This window comes from Aethina tumida, chromosome 1, assembly GCF_024364675.1.
Source record: "Aethina tumida isolate Nest 87 chromosome 1, icAetTumi1.1, whole genome shotgun sequence".
Lineage (NCBI taxonomy): Eukaryota > Metazoa > Arthropoda > Insecta > Coleoptera > Nitidulidae > Aethina > Aethina tumida.
The window spans coordinates 9,218,232-9,244,835 of record NC_065435.1 but is presented as its reverse complement, the minus strand read 5'-3'; the positions used below and the strand labels follow the sequence as shown (position 1 = coordinate 9,244,835).

General features: G+C 26.4%; 1 protein-coding gene across 1 annotated transcript; it reads left to right on the top strand.

Moving 5' to 3' along the window:
- Positions 1-1,436: 1,436 nt before the first annotated feature.
- Positions 1,437-24,682, top strand: LOC109596346 (protein trapped in endoderm-1). Its single transcript, XM_020011878.2, has 5 exons — positions 1,437-1,697; positions 7,364-7,610; positions 22,441-22,543; positions 23,113-23,315; positions 23,449-24,682. Exons 1-5 carry the CDS (start codon positions 1,607-1,609, stop codon positions 23,819-23,821), a joined length of 1,017 nt encoding a protein of 338 aa, XP_019867437.1. The 5' UTR covers positions 1,437-1,606; the 3' UTR covers positions 23,822-24,682.
- The last annotated feature ends 1,922 nt before the right edge of the window (positions 24,683-26,604 follow it).

Sequence of the window (26,604 nt, the reverse complement as noted above, 5' to 3'; positions counted from 1 at the left end):
ATTTCCTTTTATTTTACTTTCTAAGTAAATGACAGAGTAAGAAAGCAGAGTATTTTATTTCATACAATATATGTATTAATTATTAAATTTACATTAAAATAATTATTATTGTTACATTTAAGTTTATTCGAAAAAATACTTTTAGATTAAATAAAACAAGTGTGAAAATTTCAGAATTATTACATTTTAAATTTGTATTGGGTTATTTTTAATTTGTCCTAATTATAAACGTAAAATAATAAAAATTACTTAAATAATTGCTGAAAAAAAAATATTCTTATATCTTAAGAGTTACAAAAAATATGTTTATTTAGTTTGTACTTATACCACATGTTCAGTTTTATTTAATGCATACTAAGAACCTAAAAATTATCTCCTTGATAAATTTTATTTATTTATAATTTAATTTATAATTTATTATTTCTTATTTGGTTAAATTTTGAATAAAAAATATATTGAATATTATAATAAAAAATGGGTAAATATTTAATTTATACAAGTTTTTAATAAATTAATAAATTTTGTCAATTAAATAATTAATTTGTTCCGTTTCATATTGTAATTTTAAAATTTTTCCTTTTCTTCTATATATTAAGTAAATGCCATTTTTTTAATTTTATAAAATGTTAATAATTTACAACAATCCTTTTTTAAATTATTAAATTTTCAGCAGTAATGTTGTTAAGTAAATTATTTCACTTTTAGGTCTTCTAAAAAATGTCTTTCTAATTTCCATTTAAATATTAAATCAAATAAAATAAAAAATATTTTAAAACAATATTATTTTTTTAACAAGATATATGAACATTTCTAAACAAAAACTGTTGTCAATCAAACTACAGTTTGTCATCAATTTACTATAGGGGCACTATCAACTATATTTTTTTAATTAAAAGGGTCTTGTGATAACTCGTTTAAAAGGTATTTTTATTCTCTATTCAATGCTATTTTGCTGCTAAAATCAGGTGATTAATTACATAGCTATGAGATTATAATATTATATTTGACTACTTTTCTCTAATAAATCAGACTATTTAAATTAATTTGTCCTGACATTCATTGCTCAAATTTCTAAACATAATTGGTACGAAGAGTTATCAGGTAGGCAAACATTTTATGACCTCATCATGTATATATTTTAAACAAAACCTGACAAAATCTCACTCTAGATAAAATTTCATGTTTCGTTACCAGATTATCTCTGAATGTCAAATGTAAATTAATTTAATTCGATAAGATTAGGAACACCTTTACCGCTTCAGTCGCGGAAAATTTTCAAAGGGACACCACCACCACCACCGAATCGGGACGAATCCCTCGTGGAAGGTAGCGAAAAATCCCCCACCCGTAGAGGAAAGAAAAAATACGTCGTCGTGTGTGTATGGGACAGATTAATAATATCGGGGGAAGGCATCTGTCTGTGGCCGGGCTGGCACACTGCGGCCAAGTAGGTATTCCGAAACGCGGTTCCCTCGCGCGTCGGCCGTACTTAATGTTTATGTTTTCTCGTGCGGTACCTCTTGATCGGACGTCGCGTGTTGTTTTTATTTCTTTTTTTTGTTGGACGTGTTCATTTGCGTACGATTAGGGGAAAACAAATGGCAAAATGAACGAGACGGATGTGATCAAGTACCCGGAGGAGGCTACCATCGTGGCCGCTGTGTGTGCGATTTTTTTCTGTATTATTGGTGTTATCGGTGAGTGTTATTTTTCGATTTGGACGGAAAATAAAGTTTGACAGTTGTTTTGAAAAAAATATTTTATAGTACTGGACAAAATTGATAAATCTTTGATTGTTGTTTCCAAAGACAATTGTAATTTTTATCATTTAACTTATAGAAATGATAAACATTTTGATAATTTTTCACTAATAATAATAATAATCATTATAGTTAAATGTCATTTTAAAAAATGTGACAAATTTAAATTAATAATAGTTATAGTAATGTTTTAAATCAAAGCTTATTGTAAAATATTTTTGATAGAATAAAAATAATACAAATATAATAATTTAACAAATTATTATAATTATTTAAAACTTAGTAAACATGGCAGTCTCTTCGGTTTTTATACAATTTTATAAGTTTTAAAACAATAAACAATTTTTCATTACAAATAAATATATTATTAATAATTAACACTCCAATAGTTCTAATAAAAGAATAAAATTTATTTCATAAAAAATGAGACTGATATAATCTTAAATTTATAATATTTACAGGAAAAAATATTTTAAGTGAAATTTAATTAAGAATATAAAACATTTAAGATGATTTTTAAACTAAATAATGAAACGAAACTGTCTTTAAGGTTTTGTTATTTCATGTCAAAGCTTATTAGTAAATACTTTTGGTTGAAAAAATAAACAGAATTAATTTAACAAATTGGTATAAACAATTTGTGATTAAGAACAAATATTTTTTTAATACAAAATAAAAATATTAATAATTGCCATTGCCATAAAGGATTAAATTTAATTTCATATTAAAAAATATGATTGATATAATCTTAAATTTATAATATTTACAGTCAAAAATATTTTATTGTTATATAAAATGTGAGATTTAATTAAGAATTAAAATGATTTTTAAAGTAAATAATGAAACGAAACTGTCTTTAAGGATTTGTTGCTTTATGTCAAAGCTTATTAGTAAATACTTTAGATGGAAAAAATAAGTAGAAATAATTTAACAAATTGCTACAAACAATTTATGATTAAAACAAGGCTGTTTTTCATTTATTAGTCAATAAAACAAAATACAGTTTTATAAGTTTTATCGTTTTTAAAATAAACAATAATTTACGAACATAAAAAATATTTTTTTACTACAAAAATATTAATAGACAAAACTATCTTTAAGGTTTTGTTGTTTTATGTCAAAGCTTATTAGTAAATACTTTGGTGGAAAAAAATAAATATAAATAATTTAACAAATTGCTCTAATTTATTAAAACAAGGACGTTTTTTTATTTATTAACCAATAAAATAAAACACAATTTTATATTTATTCTTATCGTTTTTAAAATAAACAATAATTTACTGAAAAAACAAACATTTTTAATACAAAAATATTAATAATTGTCTTTGCTTTAAAGGATTAAAAATAATTTTATATAAAAAAAAGATTGATATAATCTTAATTTCATATTTAAAGGCAAAAAATATTTTATTTTCATATTAAATGTGAAATTTCATTAAAAATATGTGCATTTAAAATGATTTTTAAACTAAATAATGAAGACTAAGATTTTGTTGTTTTTTATCAAAGCTCATTAGTAAATACTTTTGGTGGAAAAAATATATAGGAATAAGTTAACAAATTAATACAAATAGTTTAAGATTAAAACAGTTTTGTAAGTTTTAACGTTTTTGTGATAATATAATAATTTATTGAACTGACAAATTTTTACTACCAATAAAGAATAAGAATTATCGATAATAGTAGATAAACTCCATATAATTTAAAAAAAAATGTGATAGTCTTAAACTAATAATAATTATGATAGAATTAAATAAAAATGATAAACGGTAAAAATTACGATACGAAAACTACGATTAGTTTATAATTAAAATATAGTTTTTTCATTTATTAGCAAATAAAACAAATTACCATTTTCTTAATTAACATTACAATAATATTAATTTATTATGTAAACAATAAATTAGTGAAAGTAATGAATATTATATTGATATTAATTCAGAGAAATCATTTCAAATGAAATACATTAATAAAACTAATTAATTAAGTGTGAAATATTTAATTACTAGTAAAATACATAAACATTTATGTTAATACACTGGTTATGATAATAATAATTTTGTTTCAGTTTATTTAATAATTAAAATAATATTATTAAATTATTTAATAAATTAAATTATTAAAAAAAATAATTTTTTATTGTAGCATTATTTAAAATTTACTGTTATAAAACTGAAATGTTGTATGAATATTTTTTAAATTAATGTTTTATAACATTTTCTAAATGAAATATTAAAATAGAATTAATTAATTTTTTATCATCTGTTGAATTAATAAAGTGGTTTTATAACATTTGAAAAAAATTATAAAGGATGTATTTCTTTTCTAATTCTTAATTGCTTTTATTCATTCAATTAATTAATTTGTCAAAATATTCACTGAATTAAAATACTTATATCAACTTAAGTAAGTTATAAATTATATTTTATATTAATAAATAGGTTTTAAAATCAAATTAATAAGTGATCAATAAAAATTATTTATTAAAAAAAGTTTATAAATCACTTATTTAACAAAACATAAAATTATAATTCCAGATTTTAAAATTGGTAACATTTAATTTTAAATGAGTTAGCTTGAAGTCGAAATTTATTTATTGTATATTCAATTTATATTTTACGTCATTGTCCACCCTTAGGGTAGGCAAAATCGTAATGGCGGTTTTGCTTTTATTAAATAAATGTGAAGGGACTCGAGATTGATTGTCAGACGAAAATATACACCGCGTCAAGATTGTTTATTTATTTTGGTACTCGTCAATGTATAAAGGGAGAAGTAAATGAATGACTCGAGATGATTTTAGTTCAAAATAAATATAATCCTTAAATACACTCTTTGAATCATTCAAAATTTATATTTATACGTCACTGGGTTTTTTCGATTAAAATTATTAAGTCTATCGACGATTAAATATAGGATTTTTAACAATACTAGATTTTGTAACACGTTTAGGAAATGGGCTTTTATTTGATCTCGTTCTATAAATATACTACTTAAAAGTAACCTATGATTATATGTATATTTTTATTCATAACGTTGATATGTGAGGACTTTAAATAAATATTGGCAATTATAATGTTCAATTTCATAATCAAATGTTTATATCATATCGGAAATGGTATATTTATTTATTAGTGCGCCTGATGTTTCGTTGTTTTGAAATTATATACTAATACTGAACTAAAATATGTGACCAAAACTCAACTACTTACTTATACATATTTTTTTATTTTAATGCAATTTATTGTTATAGTTCGAAGTAATTATTTATTTTATATTATAACAGGATGTTAGAACAATTACTAATTGACTAAATAACCCATGATTAATTTAAGTAGTATAGTAATATGTAAGTAATAAGATAAAGATGTTATACACACTGTTTTCTTATCTATGATATGCACAAAATCTGATAAAAGTATTCAAGGAAATGTATATTTTTATTTATTTTTGGAAAAATGTACAGTATGGAACAGTTAAATGTAATAATAACAGTGGTGGCCAAATAAATAGCATATTTTTTAATATGTTCCATAAAAGGATTTAATTCAAATTTTCCCCAATCAGTATAAAAAAAAAATTTCAATATTCTGTACGTTTTTTGCTTTTTTGTCACACATTTTGAATGGAGATATTACTTTAATTCACATTAGTCTGATTTGGTTGGTCAAAGCACATTCAAATATGTTTACGTTTTGTGGCACTAACATATTTAACAATACTCTCAATATTTATTCCTCTAAATAAAAGTTTGGACCCCACATACACTACAAAATCTTTGAAACACTGTGGAGGGAACGTTATGGTTTGGGGTCCCCTTTCTTGACATTGTATAGGGCCATTACAGAAAATTATTAGCAAAATGGACGGTTTCATGTATAGAAAATAAATGGAATCATTTATCAACGATAATTTATCAGTTACATGAATTTTTATGCATGATAATGATCCGAACATACGTCCAAAGTTGTTCAAAATTGGTTAAATGATATGTTGATTGGGCAGCGCAAAGTCCGGATCTACATCCAATTGAAAACTTATGGAACGACATGAAATCTTGATTAAAACACCAAAACCATCAAATTTAGATAAATTATGGTTTTGGTTGGTTTTGGATATTTTTTGGCTAATTATCCAGTTAATTATCAAAAATTGATCATTGTTGCTTATCAAAAATTTGATAATTATCCAGATAATTATTATTATTATTATTATTATTATATTTAAAAATGTTTATTTTTTTCAAATTATTTTTATCAAAAATTACTAATTATCCTGAATTTAAATTAAATTTTATATTGAAAAGTGTCACATTTGTGTATTTTTTGATAACAAATATGTATTATTTTATTTGAGTGTTTAAAGACAAATGTTTCCCACAGATTTTTATACAAATTTTCTAAAAATGGAAAAAATAATCATTCTTAATAATATCAATTAATAATTATCTGGAAAATTGGAAAATAATAATAATTAAAATCATTATTATCTGAATAATTATCAAACTTAAAATACTCAAGACTATTTTTTGATCAATTATCTGGTTAATTATTCAAAACTGATAATTGTTACTTATCAAAAATTTGATAATTTTCCATATAATTATCAATATTTGGTATATTTAAAACTGTTTTTTTATATATTATTTCTATTATTAAAAATTAATAATTATCATGAATTATTTAAATTAATTTTATATTAAAAAGTATAAAATTTGTGTATTTGTTTATGGACAAATGTTTTTGTCAGATTTTTAAACAAACATTCTAAAAATAAAAAAAAACGTTTTTAATATAAATATCAATTAATAATTATCTGGAAAATTGGAAAATAATAATAATCAAAATTATTATTTGAATAATTATCAAATTTAAAATATTCTAAGCGATTTCTTAGGTATTTATTCTGTTAATTATAAAAAAAATTGATAATTGTTGCTTATCAAAAATTTGATAATTTTTCAGATAATTATAAATTTTAGGTATATTTATAACTGTTTTTTTTTCAATTATTTGTATTATCAAAAATTAATAATTATTTTGAATTATTTAAATTAATTGAAGAGTTGTTGAGTTTAATTTCAATCGACCGTTGCCAATATCTCATTGAATCTATACCCCAACAAAATATTAATAATTTTTTTAAGTTAAAGTCAAAAAGTGTGCTATTTCTGTGACAGCCACATTGTCCATTTGTTTAAGATTTAAGTAGAAATAACTTTGATTTAGGTACAAAAAGAATAATTGTAGAAAGAATATATTGAAATTATTTTAAATATAAATAATAAACAATAAATAGTAATTTGTACTACTTCTCTGGTTACCTCTAAAAGGGCTGTTCAACAATAAAAAGTTATAAACAAAAATATCTCACAGGACGAAATTGACTACTTCATTAGACCATTAATAAGTCTTTGTATCATCCAGCTCATTTTTGCTTCTAAAAGTATCAATAAATTGAAAAAGTCTAATCCCCACGGCCCATTGTACCCCAAAAATCAATGAAATCTAACCACCGGGACTTTTGTGTTCCATTTCCTAAGTCTCCGACAATACAACAAAAAAGTATCCAACCATAATTCAAACAAGCATTTTCCATTTCAGGTAACGCGGTCACAGTTTTGGCACTACTAGGTTGCCAAAAACTGCGTACCCACGCGACAACCGCCTTCGTATTGTCCCTCTGCATCTCCGATCTGCTCTTCTGTTCCGTAAATCTGCCGTTGACGGCATCCAGGTACATCCACAAGGAATGGGTGTTAGGAGACACCCTGTGCAAAATCTTTCCCGTTTTCTTCTACGGAAATGTGGCGGTGTCGCTTTTGAATATGGTGGCCATAACACTTAATAGGTAAGCGTGACAATCAAGATAATTGGAGGACATAAAGACGTAATAATTATGCAACCGATTGTTGGTGGTCCTTTGTTTCGCTTTAGTATATCACCTATAACATTTAATACATTCCCAGTAACAGGTGAATCATACCATGCTGGTTATGTTGATGATAATAATAATAATAATAATAATAATATAATATATAATGTTTCACATATAAAAGTAATGGAACGATGTATTTATAAATAAGCTGTGTATTCGTTTCATACAACATACCTTAAAATAAAATAACCAAACTTTTGATATAACCCATAAATTTCACCTCAGTTTTTATGAACTTAAAAGTACAATAAAAGCTTACTATTTTACTATTTGACATAAATTTCCATATAATTTCATTATTATCAGTACTTGTAATTAAATGCCAGAAACGCACATATAACATATAATTGTCATGTCAAGATTTTGCACTATTGATTGTTTCCATGGAGATTGCATCCAGGCACCTGCACTTTCTAAATTTAGAATAGGTAATGATTTTCTGATGAAATAAATTATATTTTTTAATACAAACTGAAACACTAATTTGTTGATGTTTTATACGTAGGTTTAAATGTTAAATGCATTATAAAGCTATAATTATTACTAATAAGGTTATAAAAATCCGATATTTATAATAAACATCGAATAATTAATTATGAAAATCTGAATAATAGTTTTTTTTTATTAATCTGACTGATTATAATTTGTACCACACAAAATATAAGAATTACTTAAATATCTTATCTAAAAATAGTTTTGTATAAGAAAAAATGAAAATTATTTAGATAATATGTATAATAGGATTTTTTTTTATATAAAATATGATTTATGTGATTCCAAATCATAAAATAAATAATTATCTTGATAATCGATAATAATAAAATAAATAAATCATGCCTATTATTTGTATTATTAAGAATTGATAATTTTTTAGGTTTATTTATTATTAATTATCAATTTTTAGTATACTTAAAACTATTTTTTTATATAATATAAATTAAATATAATAATTATCAAAAATTTGATCATTTTTCAAATAACTGTAACTATTTCTAATATATACAATTTTTCATATTATTCTAGAATTTCAATTAAATTTTATAATAAAAAAATGTCTGTATTTTTTAAAATGTGAATGTGTTTTATTCTCTTTAGAGGATTTTTTTTACATAAAAAACTTTTTTATCGTTCTTAATATAATTATAAATTAATAATTATTATTTGATAATTATCAGGAAAATAGAAATAATATGAATACTATTATTATCTGGATAATTATTAATTTTTAAATTATTTAAAATTATTTTTTAATTAAATATAATGTAAATCATTTTGAATATTTATCAGCAATTATCCGGTTGATTATGAATAATTATCAATTTTTGGCATATTCAAAACTATTTCCTATTATTTCCATTATCAATATTAATTATCTTGAATTATTTAGATTAAATTTTATATTAAAAAATGTCATATTTCTATTCTATTTTTTTCATGTTTCTATTATCAAAAATTAATAATAATCCTGAATTATTTGAATTAAATTTTATATTAAAAAGTTATTTTACATGAATGTTTCTCACAGATTTTTAAACAATTTTTCTAAAAATGAAAAAAAAAAAAATCATTCTCAATATAATTATCAATTAATAAATATCTGGAAAATTGTAAAATAATAATAGTTAAAATCATTATTATCTGAATAATTATCAAATTTAAAATATTCAACACTATTTTTTGGTCAATTATCCGGCTAATTATCAAAAACTGATAATTGCTACTTATCAAAAATTCGATAATTATTTTGAAAATAATATAAATATATAAAACTGTTTTTTTGTATATTATTTCCATTATCAACAATTAACAATTATTATGAATTATTTCAATTAAATTTTATATTAAAAAGTATAAAATATGTTTTAATTGATTTGAGCGATTATAGACAAATGTTTCTGTCAGATTTTTAAACAAATATTCTAAAATTGAAAAAAAAATCGTTTTTAATATAACTATCAATCAATAATTAACTGGAACATTGGAAAATAATAATAATAATCAAAATTATTATTATTTGAATTATTATTATCAAATTTAAAATATTCAAGACGATTTTTTGTCTATTTATTCGGTTAATTATCAAATTAATTAATTATAAATTTCTGTTTTTTTCTATTATCAAAAATTAATAATTATTATTTAAATTAAATTTTATATTAAATAATATCAAATAGACAAAAATTCTAAAAATGGAAAAGTAATCGTTCTTAATATAATTATCAATTAATAATTATCTGGAAAATTAGAAAGTAATAATACATAAAATTATTATTATCTGAATAATTGTCAAACTTGAATGCTCAAGTATTTTTTTGTATAAATATAATTTAAATAATTCTGAATAATTATCCGCAAAATTGATAATTATTTGAAGAATTGATCATTTTCCAGATAATTATCAATTTTTTATTTATTCGAAATTGTTTTTCTTATTATTTTTATTATCAAAAAATAATAATTATCTTGAATTATTTAAATTAAATTCTATAAAAATTATATAGTTATCAAGAAAATATGAAAATACCCTCAAAACTATTATTAAAGTAATTTTTAAAATACTTTGGTTTGTTTAAAACTATTTTTTGTAATTGATAATTATCAGAAAGTATTTAATTATATGTTATGAAAAAAGTGATATATTTATGTATTTTTAATAACAAATACGGGGGGTTTCCCCTTCTACTACTAATTTTTCATGTAAAAGATTTTAAGCTTCTGTTTTCACAATTCGTATTTGAATTAAGAAATCGGTTATTAGGTCGATTGGATTTATTTATTTATACCTCAACATCCACAGTCTACACAACATGATTTAAACGTCTAATTATCTAATTAGTTAATTCACAGAATATAAAAATATCTGTTGTTTTCATAAATTCTGTTGTTAGAAATGTTACATGTCAAATGTTCAAATTTGATCAAATCCATTTTGCATAAATTTTACATTATTGATTGGACCAAACCATCTTGTCGTGCAGCTTATTGAATTGTAACAAAGAGCAGAAACATTGCAGGAACCAATATGCAGTGCAGTACTAAATTTACAATCTCAAATTTAACTGATAATAATAATAAATGGGGAGTATCTTGGACAAATCGTTGAAACTGCCTTTAATAATATAGAGATTTTTGTTGGAATTACAAAAAAAGAAGGAAAATTAAACAAATTTGTCTTTTATTGACGATTAATCAATTCAAAATTGTAATTAATTAGTTGACACTTCTTTGCCCACTTGTTTCGCCTCACCTTGTATTATTTTGACGTTTTATAGATCAACTAATAAAATAATTATTAAATTAAAGTAAACAACAAAGCCATCTAATATTGCGCAACGGTATTTATTGATCTTCGGTGCAACAAAATAAAACAACGAAAGTGCAACGGATGCAAGTACCCCGAAAGCACCTTATTTTCCAAGCGGAAAAGGGCCAGTTTGCCGTATTTTGGCGGCCTTTTACGCCGGTTTTAAAATTTCCGTTGCCATGGGGAATAGCTGGACGCCTCTGCATCCGGGCTCAAGGCAACAGGTATTGATTTTCGCCACTATAAAAGCGGAACCGTTCTGGACCGTCGATCAGAACTCCACTGCCAACTCCAACAAGAAGTAGTAACCTCAAGCGGCCTGCCGAAGCTGAAGCTGAAGCTGAAGAACAACGATACGTGACCAGTTTGGTTGTTGATCTGTGGTTCTATTCCGGCTTCATGAGCTCGATGTGCTTGACGGCAGACAGTGAAAATTCAGATATGTATTTCACTTGATTGATGTGTCTATCCCTCTCAATGTTTAATGTTTCCTCCCCGTACACGATTCGATGTGTTGCATGAACTTTCGTTTGGCCGAGGACTTGGACCTTGGCCAAAACTAAAAGGCAGCAAATTTTCTCTTTGACTTTAGACGATTTATATGAGGGTAAAGGCGAGATTTTTGCTGCAAATGTCGTGAAAACCAAGTTTTTGAGAACAAAGCAAAGATTTTTTTTATTATTGGACACACGATTTTTCGGCGAAATTAAGTCAGTATCTGCCTGTAGCATAAAGCAGATGTTGAACGGTTTTTTCTCAAAAAATTAGTTACCCAAATACAATATTTTTTGTATATTTTAGCACATAATTATTTGTTACACTAAGTTCATACTTTTCTGTAGCAAAAATAATGTTTTAAATATTACTGACATATATTAACTTGGGGCAGTGATTAAAAATGCCAAAAGGGCACCGAAATCAATAGTGCAACGCAGGTCCAAAATGCAACGAACTGCACAGACATAATGTCGGCCATAAAGTACATAAAGTCACCCATTTTGTCCTGAACTAACTTGTACACTTCTCACATTAAATTTGAAAAAAAAAAATAGTGCACATAAAACAAAAAAGAACACTACAGAACATTATCTTTTCATTAAAAATTTTTTACTACCTTTTTTCACTAATCAGACAAGACCAAAAACGTTCCAAAACATTATCATTTCATTAAAAATTTTATACTACTTTTTTTAACACCCATTTCACAGATAAAACAAAAAACTAAAATTACATACTACTACAGATTTTTTGTGATGTAATTGAAATTTAAAAAATAAGATTTGTTTATTTTGTAATTTGTATTATTCACTTTTTTGATGCATCGGTTCAAAGTTCAGTTGCAGAATTAGTTCCCGTCCTATTAATTATTAAAATCGACGTCATACGACCAAGTTATTGTGCTCATCACATACATACATGATTTATCACAAAACATACGGGACACAGAAGAACCAAAATTACATAATGTTGAGCAAACACCACTGAATAAATATTCATTATTGAATTATAACTAAGAAAACGAATCATTCACTTTTACACGACAAAGTCAAAACCTGACTGAAATACATTCAAATGTGAAAAACTTTTTTTTGTTTTGAAATTTGAATGTTAATTGAGACTATTTTGGTTTCAAAAGTTTTTGACGAGATTTTTACATTTAAATACATAATTAACTCATAAAAGAAAATGAAATAAATTTTAAGCTTGGAAGAGTAATTTTTAAGGTTTTTAAAAACTATTTAATTTTTCATATTTGTTAATGTTAAATTAACATTTTTTTTTTAATTTTTGAAATTTGTTGTTGACATTTTTTTTAACTCTTGAAAGTATGTCACAATTTTTTTTTTCATAACTAGAAACTAATTTTTGATTTTTTTTTGAACCTTTATATTTGTTATTTTTGTTTTTTTGTAATTTTTTTGCTAATATTTTTACTAAACACAGACAAAGACATTTGAGTCTTCTTACTTTACAAAATATATTAAGAACAAAAAGAAACTGAAACAAAATATTTTTTATTTTTAACATATTTGTAGATTATTACAGATAAAAACATACAATTCTTATTACACCATAATTGCAGATACAGAAAAATCAAAATTTAATATCAAAAAATATAGTTTTTTACAATTTAAACTAAATATCAATAAACTGATAACATTATTTTTGAGCTAAATATTTATTCTTAAATTTTTTTATAATTTTTTTCAAAATTTTTCTAAATCTTAAAATTGACATAAAAAAACGTGTATGGAAAAATACTTTTTATAAATTTTTCAAAATATTTAAATTTCTTTGATCAAATTATTTTTTGTTAAAATTTTAGAAAAATTATTCTTCCATACTCTATTACATGTGTTACATAATTATATTCTTATTACATATAGACGAAGAAAAAGTAAAATTTCAGCCCAAAATAGATATTGAAATTTTTTAAAATTTAATCTAATTATGAATGAGTTTACAAAACTATTTTTGGGCAAAATTTCTTAGTCTTAAAAATCTTTTACACTATTTTTTCTAAAATTTTAAGCTTAAATCTTAAATGGGATGAGAATAAAAAACGTGTGTGGAAGAGTGGATTTAATTTTTTCCTAAATTTAATCAAAGTGTTCTTTGGGTAAAACATTTTTGGTTAAAAAACTATTCTTTCATAGTGTATTACATACACGATCTTATTCTTATTACACCACAAAGTTTTTTAAAGCTACAGCTAAGAAATGTAAATCTTTGGCTCATAAAAGATATTATTTATTTAAAATTTAATTAACTGACAAAACGATTTTTGGGCAAAATTTTTTAGTTTCAAAATTCTTTTAACATACACTATTTTTTCCAAAATACTCGAACTAAACCTTAAATTGGGTGAGACTAATATACGTGTAAAATGTGTGTGGAAGAGTAATTTTAAAGTTTAATTTAAACTTCAATCAAAATGTTTGAATAAAACATTTGTGGCTAAAATTTTAAAAAAGCTTTTCTTCCATTGCGTATACATATACAGCCTTATTCTTATCATATTTTTAAGACGAAGAAAAACCTAAATTACGCCCAGAAAAGATAATTAAAAATTAAACTAAGTATGAATAAACTGACGAAACTATTTTTGGGCAAAATTCTTTAGTTTTAAAATTCTTTTACACTATTTTATCCAAAATACTTGAAATAATTCTTGGATAAGAATAATACACGTATAAAATGTATGTGGAAGAGTAATCTTTTAATTTTTTTAAACTTCAATCAAAATGTTGTTTGGGCAAAACCTTTTTGGTTAAAATTTGAAAAAAGCTATTCTTCGATAGTGTGTTCATACAAAATCTTACGCTTATTACAACACAAAGTATTTTAAAGACACTGAAAAATTTCAGCCCACAAAAGAAACTTTTGAAGTTTTTAAAATTCAGTAAACTGTATTTGGGCAAAATTTTTTAGTCTTAAAATCCTTTTACACTATTTTTTTTTCAAAATATTTAAACTAAACCTTAAATTAAATAAGAATAAGATACGTATTGAAGTCTATCGAGGAGCAGTTTTTAAACATTTTCTAAAATTAACCAAAATGTTATTTTGGTTAGAATTTTAAAAAAGTTATTCTTCCATATTTTTATTTCACCTCAAAGTATTTTAAAAACAAGAAAAAACTAAAATTTCAGCCCAAAAAAAGTATTTTTCATAGTTTTTCTAAAATTTAAACAAATTTCTTCGTCTTAAAATTCTTTTACACTATTCCAAATATTAAATTAAACCTTAAATTGGGTAAGAATAAGATACGTGTAAAATGTGTATGGAGGAGCAGTTTTTAAACTTTTTCTAAACTTAAAGAAAATGATCTTTGGACTGAAATTTTAAAAAAGTTATTCTTCCATAGTGTATTACATACACAATAATAATATTCCTATTACACCACATATTATTTTGAAGACAAAGAAAAACTAAAACTTCAGCCCAAAAAAAGTATTTTCGATATTTTTTCAAAATTTAAACTAAATGTCTATAAACTGACATACTATTTTTGAGCCAAATTTTTAGTCTTAAGATTTTATACACCATTTTAAACTAAACCTTAAGTTGGGTAAGAATAAGATACGTGTAAAATGTGTATGAAAGAGCAGTTTTTAAACTTTTTCCAAACTTAATCAAAACGTTTTTCCTATTCTTCCATAGTGTATTTCATAGACAACTATATTTTTATAGCACCACAAAGTATTTTAAAGACAAAGAAAAATTAAAATTTGAGCCTAGAAAAGATATTTTTGAAGTTTTTTAAAATTTAAACAGATGTCAATGAACTGACAAAATTATTTTGGGCAAAATTTTAGTCTTAAAATTCTTTTACATTATTTTTCCAAAATATTTACACTAATTCTCAAATCAGGTAATAATAACATTCGTGTAAAATGTGTGTGGAAGGGTAGTTTTTAAGTTTTTTTATAAAATTAATCAAAAAGTTCTTTGTTTTTAACCTAAATTTTAAAAAATCTATTTTTCCATAATGTATTACAAAAACACAGTTATATTTCTAATACACCACAAAGTATTCTAAAGACAAAAAAAAGCTAAAATTTCAGCTCAGAAAAAATATTTTTGAAATTTTTTAAAATATAAACTAAATCAATAAACAAACAAAATTATTTTTGGACTAATTTCTTAGTCTTGAAATTCTTTTACACTATTTTGGCCATAACATTTAAGCTAAATCTTAATTCTGGCAAAGAACAAGGTACGTGCAAAATCAATACTGCAACGCAGGTCCAAAGTGCAGCTGCAGTTTATACAACCAAGCCATAAAATCGACGCCACACCGAATATTTCTCATTTGCCACGTTTATACAAACTCATATTACGACCGAAAAAAACAAATTAATAGATCTTAAGTCACTTTAAACATATACTCAACAACAGACTCAAAATTCACAAAAAAAAAAAATCATCAATCACATTGTTAAACCCAAGAGACAAATTTTAATTAACAGTCCGTCCGTACCAAGATTTAATCCCTAGTCAACCATCAATGGTTATAATTAAATTTCTTGAGTGTGGTGAATTAATAATAAAGGGCATAGACCTCTAAATTAAGGCAGTCAGATAAAAGAAGCTCTATTAACTCGAACAACATATGCTTTGTGCTATATACTGAAAGGAAGTAATTGATGCAACTCGTAACAGAAAAAATTAAAAATGTGTGAAGCGACACTTAAATCCACAATAAAACAAATGCGGAGTTACGAAAGTGAATACACATGTTTCTAAATACAAACAAATGTCATCTTAACAATATTTTTGTAATTGTATCTCGGTACTGATTATAGATATGACAAAACATTAATGGTTTTTAGGCGGAAGTTGTAAATGGTTTTTTTACTCAATCTTTATAAAAATGGTTCACGATAGCATCGGCATCCGTTTAATTAATCTATTAGACCGAATAGTTATCTTGGTAATTACAACACGACAATTTACTCAATTTAGCTTCTTCGCGTCGACGATAAGTTCTAAAACAACAACGTTCAGTAAATTGTCCGGGTCAAATGTCAACCGTCAACGTTATTTAAAGGCTGCAGCTAAATCTTATTATTAATACGCCAAGCTTAGTCATGGTTAATAAATTTTACATTGTTAATTGGGCTACCTAGAAATCGTATCAAGTGACACAAATGGGCCAAATTGGTTTTTTGATTTTTGATACAATGGAACGATACGAGAGGAAGAAAGTTTGCTGGGCCTTGCACAGAAAGCAACTAAATATTTTTTTTAGCCGGGATCAATATATAAAGTAAACTTTTTAGTAGAGTAACATCATATCATTTGCGAAATTATTAAAGAGGAAATTGGCATCATTTGACTCAATTAGAAGCAATTACTGACTCACTGAAGGTAGGAACCGAAACTGAGGTCACAAATTTATTGGGATTAATGCGAATTGTAATAGGAGAATAGTACGATGTTATTTGGTGAACAATCGGTTGTTGGAATTCCAATTTGTTGCAGGGCTTTTCTATTACTAATCGCCACAGTGACACACACTTGATTTTGTAATAATGATCTATAACTCAAACATTTAATTTAAATACCTGATTTATTTTGACTAATACTTAACAACTTCATTGTTCTTGTTAATCAGGCTACCAAAAACACAATAAAAAAAATCACTTGGTAACAGCTAGTTTGACATTAACAATTTAAATAGCTAACCAATTTTTTGGCACCCACTTTTTAGCCCATCGCAAATTTTGAACGTCGTATTTTATGGTGACACATTTTTTGTAGTTAACATATGCAACCAACAAGTTGTAATTTACCAGAACGGAACACATGTCACTACTTCACCCATCAAATTTTTCAGCTAAATGTGCCACACAAAAAACAATTTCTCAAGCACACAACGAACAAAATTCACTACTGTTTCCACATGTTACGACGCAAACAAACATCTTTGTCAAAAACTTAGATTGTATCAAAACACACCATCCTTCCTTTGATTGGGATGTGACACTTCATGTAGCACCCACATCTGTAAATAGTTGTTTAGTAGTTGAAACTGTCTGCAATTAATTAGAGATCTTGTATCAAGTCGTACTATTCTTCATTTTGTTCATAAATGTTGGTACATACACACTGGTAATTGTTGACAAGAGTTGGTCTTTATGTGTTCATAAAATCCAGAAGCATACTTAAAGAAATACAAGTCAGTAAAGAAGAATCACCATAGAAGAAATAAAATACTGATAGTGGTGTTCTCCAATGTTTAGTTTTGTTTGAAATATCATCAACGTCATCGAATATTGAAGATAGTCACCAAGAAGATAAGGCTGGATGTGCACAACGTTGGGAAGTGAGAGTTGGGTGAAAATGAGTTTGTGTCAATATATCATAATATTCATCCTAAAGAAGAAAAAGAAGAGGAAGAAGTTATATGAAGAAGCTTACACAACAAATAATTAATCTTCTTATGTTCTGGATTCAGAACAACTTAATTAAATAATTAGTGTTATCAAATATTGAAGATGAGCACAATGATGGGAAGTGAGAGTTGGGTGAAAATGAGTTTGTGAATCAACATTTGTGTCAATATCCATCTTAAAGAAGAAAAAGAAGACGAAGAAGCTAACTCAAGAAATAATGAAGAATTTGAAGACATCTTATGTTCTGGATTTGGTAATTATTCAAAACAAGTTAATTAAATAATCAGTGTAATCAAATATTGAAGATAGTCACCAAGAAGATAAGGCTGGATGTGCACAATGTTAGGAAGTGGGAGTTGGTGTAAATGAGTTTGTGCATCAATATTTGTGTCAATATTCATCCTAAAGAAGAAAAAGAAGAGGAAGAAGCTAACTCAAGAAATAATGAAGAACTTGACAACTTATGTTCTGGTTTTGATAGTTACTCAAAACAAGTTAATTAAATAATCAGCGTTATCAAATATTGAAGATAGTCAGTCATCAAGAAGATAAGGGTGGATGTGCACAATGTTGGGAAGTGAGAGTTAGTGTCAATATATTATAATAGTCATCCTAACGAAGAAAAAGAAGAGGAAGAAGAAGGGAAGTAATGAAGAATTTGAAGACATCTTCTTATGTTCTGGATTTGGTAATTATTATTATTCAAAACAAATTTGAAAGACCAGCTCTTGTCTTACACTTGTACATATGATCAACCAGCTAACGACAGTCAAAAGTACACACAGTACAAAAACTTTGGTGTAGACAAAAATAATGTACGTTTGTACTTTTGGTTCCTGTCTGCAACCCACCCCAAGTATACTGGAAGGTAGGCCACTGAGGGTTGACGAGTTATTTTGTGGAATTTATTTGTATCACAGCCACCAATTCATTCTTCAAAATGTATAGCCGGTAAATTTAATAAAAGATATCTTACAGAATGTTAACCTAGGCAGTTTGTTTGTAACTTTGGCTGTGCTATTTTGAAGGATGCTAACTCACAGTCACTATTTTTAGTAAGTGTGATAACAGATAGGTTTCTCGAGGACGTGGATTGACGAAGCCACGCACAACATGTGTGTTTCGCGGAAGAACTGAGAAGAGAAAACAAATTCGTTTTGACAATCAGAAAGGTACTTTAGGAAATCGTATATGGAGATAATTTTTTGTGAATAATCCACGTCCTCACATCTGCTCACAATTGTGAAGTAGAATTGGTTGTAGGTAGTACACAATAACTTAAAACTCACATCTGCCATCTTTTCGTAGTTGCTCAATGAACTGGATCTTAAGGTTACTTTCTGAGGATTTTTTGAATTTCCTTACCTTTCAATAAATCTGGGTCACCGTCGTCAGTAATTATATGTGTATTGAATGAAAATATCTTTAGGGGCTCGTAATATATGGCATCTTTTCTTAGTAGTTATTGGAAATCCTCTTCAACAATTGGTTTAGAATTAATCGTTTTAAATACTTCTTTGCTTAATTATGATGTATCTTTTTACACTACTTCTTCAATAATTCTTGATCTTTTCAGTTTGAAATTATTCTCTGGAGTTTTATTTTATCTAGATTGTATGACACTTATCCCTTCATCCGCTTTTTATTTCATTTAACAGTCGTAGGCAATAATAATTTCCTTATTTCTGTTGGATCCCATTCAGTAAATCAGTGCCCCTGCACGCTACATTCAATTCATTCAAATTGTTCTGTATATTATGTAGGCTTTGTTATGTGTCGTGGGATATTTTGGTAATTAGTTGTTAATTATGAGTAATAGCATCTTAAGTAAATTTTCTGAGTAGTTCTTGGAACTTCTTTTCTTTCTAGACCACTAGTCATCATATTCTATTTCAGCAATTATTAATTACATTTTTAGATATTAATTCAAAGTAGTTCCTTACTTATATTATATTATACTTTTTTCTTTTACACTGCTTCTCTAATAATAATTGATCTTTTTTATTTTGTAGTTTAGTTGTTTATGACTTCGTCTTTTATTCTGAGTTGTATTTAGACGTCTCTTTAAATAATTTTTGACCACTTCTTAATATATCGAGGGATATTTTGGCAAGTAGTTGTTAATTGTGACAACAGTATATCTAGAATATCTTCTGAGTTGTTCTGGGACGCCTCTTTAAATAATTCTCGACCACTTCTCATAATTTATTTTATACATGTTGTATGGCAAAGTACTTATCAGGGTTCATAATATATCGAGGGATATTTTGGCAATTAGTTGCTAATTATGACAACAGTATTTCTAGAATATCTTCTGAGTTGTTCTTGGTCGCCTCTGTAAATAATTCTTGACCACTTCTCATAATCTATTTTACACATGTTGTATGGCAAAATACTTATCAGGATTCGTAATATATCGAGGAATATTTTGGCAATCAGTTGCTAATTATGACAACAGTATTTTCAGCATCTTTTATGAGTTGTTCTTGGACGCCTTTTTAAATAATTCTTGACCACTTCTCATGATCTATTTTATACAGATTGTATGGCAAAATACTTTTGAGGGTTCGTAATGTATCGAGGAATATTTTGGCAATTAGTTGTTAGTTATAACAATAGTAATCTCAGCATATCTTCTAAGTTTTTCTTTGATGCCTCTTTAAATAATTCTTAATCACTCCTTATAATTTATTTTTTACAGGTTATATGACAAAATACTTATCAGGGTTCATAATGGCGATATTTTGGCAATTAATTGTTAATTATGACAACAGTATTTCTAGAATATCTTCTCAGTTGTTCTTGGACGCCTTTTTAAATAATTCTTGACAACTTCTCATAATCTATTTTATATAGATTGTATGGCATAATACTTTTGAGGGTTCGTAATATATCGAGGAATATTTTGGCAATTAGTTATTAATTATAACAACAGTAATTTCAGCATATCTTCCGAATTTTTCTTTGATGCCTCTTTAAATAATTCTTGGCCACTTCTCATAATTTATTTTATACAGGTTATATGATAAAATACTTATCAGGGTTCATAAGGGGGATATTTTGGCAATTAGTTGTTAATTATGACAACAGTATTTCCAGCATATCTGCTGAGCTGTTCTTCGATGTCTCTTTAAATAATTCTTGACCACTTTTATCAATTTTATACAGATTGTATGGCAAAATACGTGTTATTAGGGTTCATCGAGGGATATTTTGGCGATTAATTGTTAATTGTGAGCAACAGCAATTTCACATCTTTTTTGAGTTATTCTTGGCACACCTCTTCAATAATTGTTGGTCACTACTCGTCCTATTTCATTTTAATAATTATTCAGGAGTATTTGTCAGGATTAGTTACTAATTTTAAATACTTCCTTATGCTTTTTATTTTATACTGTAGTAGTTTAATAAATAAATCTTTTTTGTATATATTTTTTTCAGATCAAACTTCTCGTACTAAAGCTACAACCTCTTCTCATTAGTTGAACAAATTGTATTTTAAGCATCCTTTTTACACACTTTTTTTTGTGGTAAAATACTTGTTCAGGGCTCGTAATATATCATGTCAATTAATTGTTAATTATAAGCAACAGTATCTCCAGTATATTTTCTGAAACCCCTCTTCAATAATTTTTGGCTACTATTCGTCATATTTCACTTCAGTAACTATTCATCAATTTTTTCTCTATTTTATATATGAATATTTATCAAGGTTAGTTGTTAATTAATAACTACGTTCTTACTTAAGTATGATTTAGTCTTGTTTACAGTGGTTTTTCAGCAGTTCTCGATCTTTTCATGACTCGTTATTTTATATGTCATTAGATACACACAATATACTCTGCTAGTAAAGCTCTAACCTCTTCTAAATAGTTCAATAAACTGTATTTCGAGCATCCTTTTTATAGACATGTTGGAACTGTTCTTTAAATAATTCTTGACCACTTCGTCATCTTGTATTTTATGCAGATTGTTGGTACACATATTTACATATCTTTTTAATCTTATTTCAACTTGGTTTTGCCAATAAAGATTTCCCTATTTATCTATCAATGGATTTATACACACTGTTAACATTTAACACGTTTCAAGCATCTTTTTGTGGACTTCAATCTTTGCTGGAATAATTTTTGATCACTATTTAATGATGAATATTTTGGCAGTTTTTACCCACATCTGGTATATACATATGACTATGTTTTCCTTTTCTTCTGCTTTGATTAGATTCTACAGATCTCCAATCAAATGTAAAACACATCAGGTTTGAACACAGATTTTACTTTCTATTGGTATTTATGTGTATCATCCTCTTCTCTTTACATTCAGTCCAGTATTCTTCACCCAGCACACACTTGCATCCGGTTAGATTTGAGCTAGGGGGTGTATTCAATGAAATCTTTTATTCGACTCTTTCCATAAAAAAACGTTTACCAAATTAAACTGGATGTTTGTATTAGGCAGTGACGTTGTTACACCATGAAGAATTTACGTCAACCACTACATTCACATGAGTTCTAATGCTTGTCACGTCTTTCAGGTATATATTAATCTCCTGTCATCAGTACTATTCCCGATTATATTCAAGGCTGTCGATATGGATCCAGCTGTTGTCCACATGGATAATTGCATTTCTGACAATGGTAAGTTCCCCCCCAAAACTATCTGACAGATTGATATATGTGTGCAACTATGGGAAATTGCTTAATTTAATTCAGATCTCTGGTGTGTTTATAAATAGGCCATCAGTCAAATGTTTATTACGTATGACAATAATCTTAATTGCCGTGGTAAAATGACGTGCACATTTTCTTTAATATAGTGTTTTAGGTCAACGCATAAATTTAGCATCAATATTTCTTTCATATCATCCATAATCGTGACGTGGTTAATCGATTAATTCGGTCGTTATTATTTTCAAAATTATTTTCATCAACCTCAGAGGGTTTACAAATATCCGCATGCAAACAAACATTTTAGTGTTTAAATACGTTTTAAACACATGTTAGTTACATTGCCCTATTTCAATTTCACTTGAATCGAACTCGATCGTAAGTACCGTCTATTTTTATTCATCTCTAAACGGCCAGAAATGAAAATACACACACTAGTGAGCCGGGCTCAGGCACCCATGCGACACTAATCCATTGATTTATACAATGCCAGGCAAAAAATACGATTTCCACAATAGAGCCCATTGTTGTCGTTGCAGTTGCCGCCGCTATTGGGAGTCTGGGGCAAGTTGGGACTGAATCCCTCGACGTTTTCGTGCACCATACTGAAAAAGGACGGGAAGTCGCCGAAGAAGTTCTTCTTCCTCATCGGGTTCGTCATCCCCTGCGCCATCATCATCATCGCCTATTCCTGCATCTACTACAGCGTCACCAAGTCGGGAAAGCGATTGAAGGCCCACCGGTAAGACGTTTGATTTTGAAATGCGTAAATACACTCACGTATAAACAATAATAAATTTACAACATTTTAATGACCCCATGACGTGATCGTCAAGGCAGTGAATATAAATGTTCTAATAACGTGGTTCTTACAGGCCCATCCAGGAGAAGCGGAAGAGTAGGAGGGAACGGGACGACAGCCGACTGACGAAGCTGATGGCCATCATCTTCTTGTGCTTCCTGTTTTGTTTCTTACCGTTGATGCTGGCCAACGTGTTCGACGACAACGAGACGAAGCACCCGTGGATACACATTCTGGCGTCCATCTTCGCCTGGGCTTCCAGCGTCATCAACCCGTTCATTTATGCGGCCAGCAACAGACAGTACCGTTCGGCTTACTCTAAGTTATTTAGAATTGTTAAGTCAAGTGTAGCCTTCACTGATTCCAGAAATAACATTTCCAACTCGAATAGGTCCAGGGCTTTAGAGAAGAATGTTAGTTCCAAACCGAATATCGACCTGTTGTAACCAAAGATTTGTATATTTTAATGTACATGACCAAAGCAAAAAGACCTCACTAACGAGAGAGATTTAACAGATATTAAACGTCTTGCTCTTGCCTTCACGTACATTTGATAAATGTACAATTCGACTGTTTAGTATTGATTAAGTTGTAAGGAATCACACGGCTATGCTTGCAAAGTAGTTAGCGTTATTTACAAATTCGACTAGATTAGAATAATTTCCTTTAGTTTCTTTAAAAAAAAATTGAGTATTCAGTTCAAAAAAGGTTCCCACTAGAATCTAGCCAATTTGTAAAGCACAATATTGCAGTATCCTTGATTCGGATGGTTTAATGATCGAATGGTTCATCTTCTATGCCGATTTAAGACGTGGTTTAGTGTGTGCAAACACACATCTTTAGACCTTCTTCACCTTCTGCACTTCGTTGTAAATCGGTCCGGGATGGTTTATGCTCTTCTTCTCGGGCGCGTTTCCGTTAGATTTAGTTGACCGATTCGCGACCGTTCTGTACATTCGGGTTTCAAATCTTAAACCATTGTTCCTTATTCGGTTTATGGATTATGAACCGTTAACAAAATTTTCAGACGGAGTTTATGTTGCGCTCATTACATTCCTAAGATTGAAACTGACATCTTTTTAAGACTGATGTAACTCTGACAATAATTGGAACAGTTGTTATGTTAGTGCCATACTGCAGTATTAAAATACTAGAAGTTACTAGAAAAGTTTATAATATTAGGTTAGTTTAAATGTGATACTCATGTCCAATGAATAAAATATATATTTATAATATAGTATTTATTCACAATGAACATATTTTTATATTTATTGACTGAGGTTTGAATTAGATTTGTATAATATGAATACATGTTGTTTTATTCGCCTTAATATTTAATAAAAATGTACTCCCAAATCTAATTGTTTTATTACCTTTCACTTAAATCATAATTCGTCTTAAATTTAAGGTAAGTAATCAGCAGTATTGGTAAGTAAGTTAAAACAGGCAAATCTAAATAAATGAGATCATTAAACAAATGTGAGGTTGGACGTTAGTACATTTACCTTTATGTTTTTGGTTTCTGAGGAATAAAACGTCTTTGCAAATTGTAAATATTGATCGATAGTCTACGATTTATGCTTAACATATGACAAGTACGTAAGGTCATTGAAATGTCTTGTTTACTACATTTATTCTGAAGTCCCGACAACAATCATGAGAACAAAGTTTATATAAATATCTATATTTAAAATATATTTGAACTAAAAATAATGGAACTTCTGCCCTGCTGTGTTGGTGGTTGAAAATATTTTGCAGGCGTTACTGAAATAATTAATTTCAATTGTGGTTTATTGGATTATCTAAAAATATTGCTGTTGAAAAAATTATTTAAATTCTATAAAATTCCATAATTAATAATATAAAAGTATTATATTGATTCATTATTTTTAGTCTCTTCACTTCTTTGAAGATATTTTGTACACTGGGAAAAACCTTCCTACGAAAAATTAAATAGATTTTTGCACCCTAGTTTTATTTAATAATATTGTTTTAATAATAATATTTTATTCTTTAAAAAATTGCGTATTTTTTATTTTTCAGTGATCAAAATTATATCAATTTTTTACTTTATGGTCCTTCATTACCCTCTGTGTAACAAAATAATCAGAAGAAGAAGTATTCTTTGAGGAATTTTACGGTGTTTAACAACAAATAAATTAAGAATGAACTAAATAAAATGTGTTTAAATCCATAAAATACGATTTTTGGAAACAACAATTTTACAAAAAAGTATCGTTTATTTTTTTGTCTACTGAATCTGTAAAAAGTAAAATAAATTTAAAATAGTGACCGTCTAGAGCTGTAAATATTCATATAATATAATCGTCAAAATAAGACATATTTCAAAATATTTTTAAATCTTAAATTTAGTCAAATTTCTTTAAAAAATCACATTAATAAATATGTCATATAAAAACATTTTTTATATTTTAAACAACTAAATTATCTCAGATATTATCATTGAATAAAATATAGAAAATATCTGACAATACCATATAATTTATTTTTAAAGGCTAAATTTTACTTAAAAAATCACATTAATCAATTTGTAATATAAATGTCATGTTTCTCATTTTTTAATGAATTAAATTATCTAAATAATTAGGTAAAATGAGGAACCACATTTCTTATTTTTTAATCTACTAAATTATTCAAATAATTGTGTGTAAAATGTAGAAAACATCTAAAAATATCATATAATTAATACAAACAATTAAAATATTGTTTCCAAGTTAAATTATTAAACAAAATATGTGCTCACAGTCTTCAAACTAATAAATATTTAAAAAAATGTTTAAAAAACCAACAATATTTTATTTTTGAAGGTAAAATTAACTTAAAAAAATTACATTAATAAATCTATGATATAAAAACCACATTTCTTATTTTTTAATCAACTAAATTATCCAAATAATTTAATAAAATGTGTAAAATATCTGAAAATACCATATAATTAATACAAACAATTAAAATATTATTTCCATGTTAAATTAATAAACAAAAATGTGCCCATAGTTTACAAACTAATAAATATTAAAAAAAAAATTGTTCAAAAAGCAACATTTTATTTTTGAAGGTAAAATTCACTTTAAAAATCACATTAATAAATCTGTGATATAAAAACCATATTTCTTATTTTTTAATCAACTAAATTATGCAAATAATTGGGTAAAATGTGGAAAATATCTAAAAATATCATATAATTAATACAAACAACTAAAATATT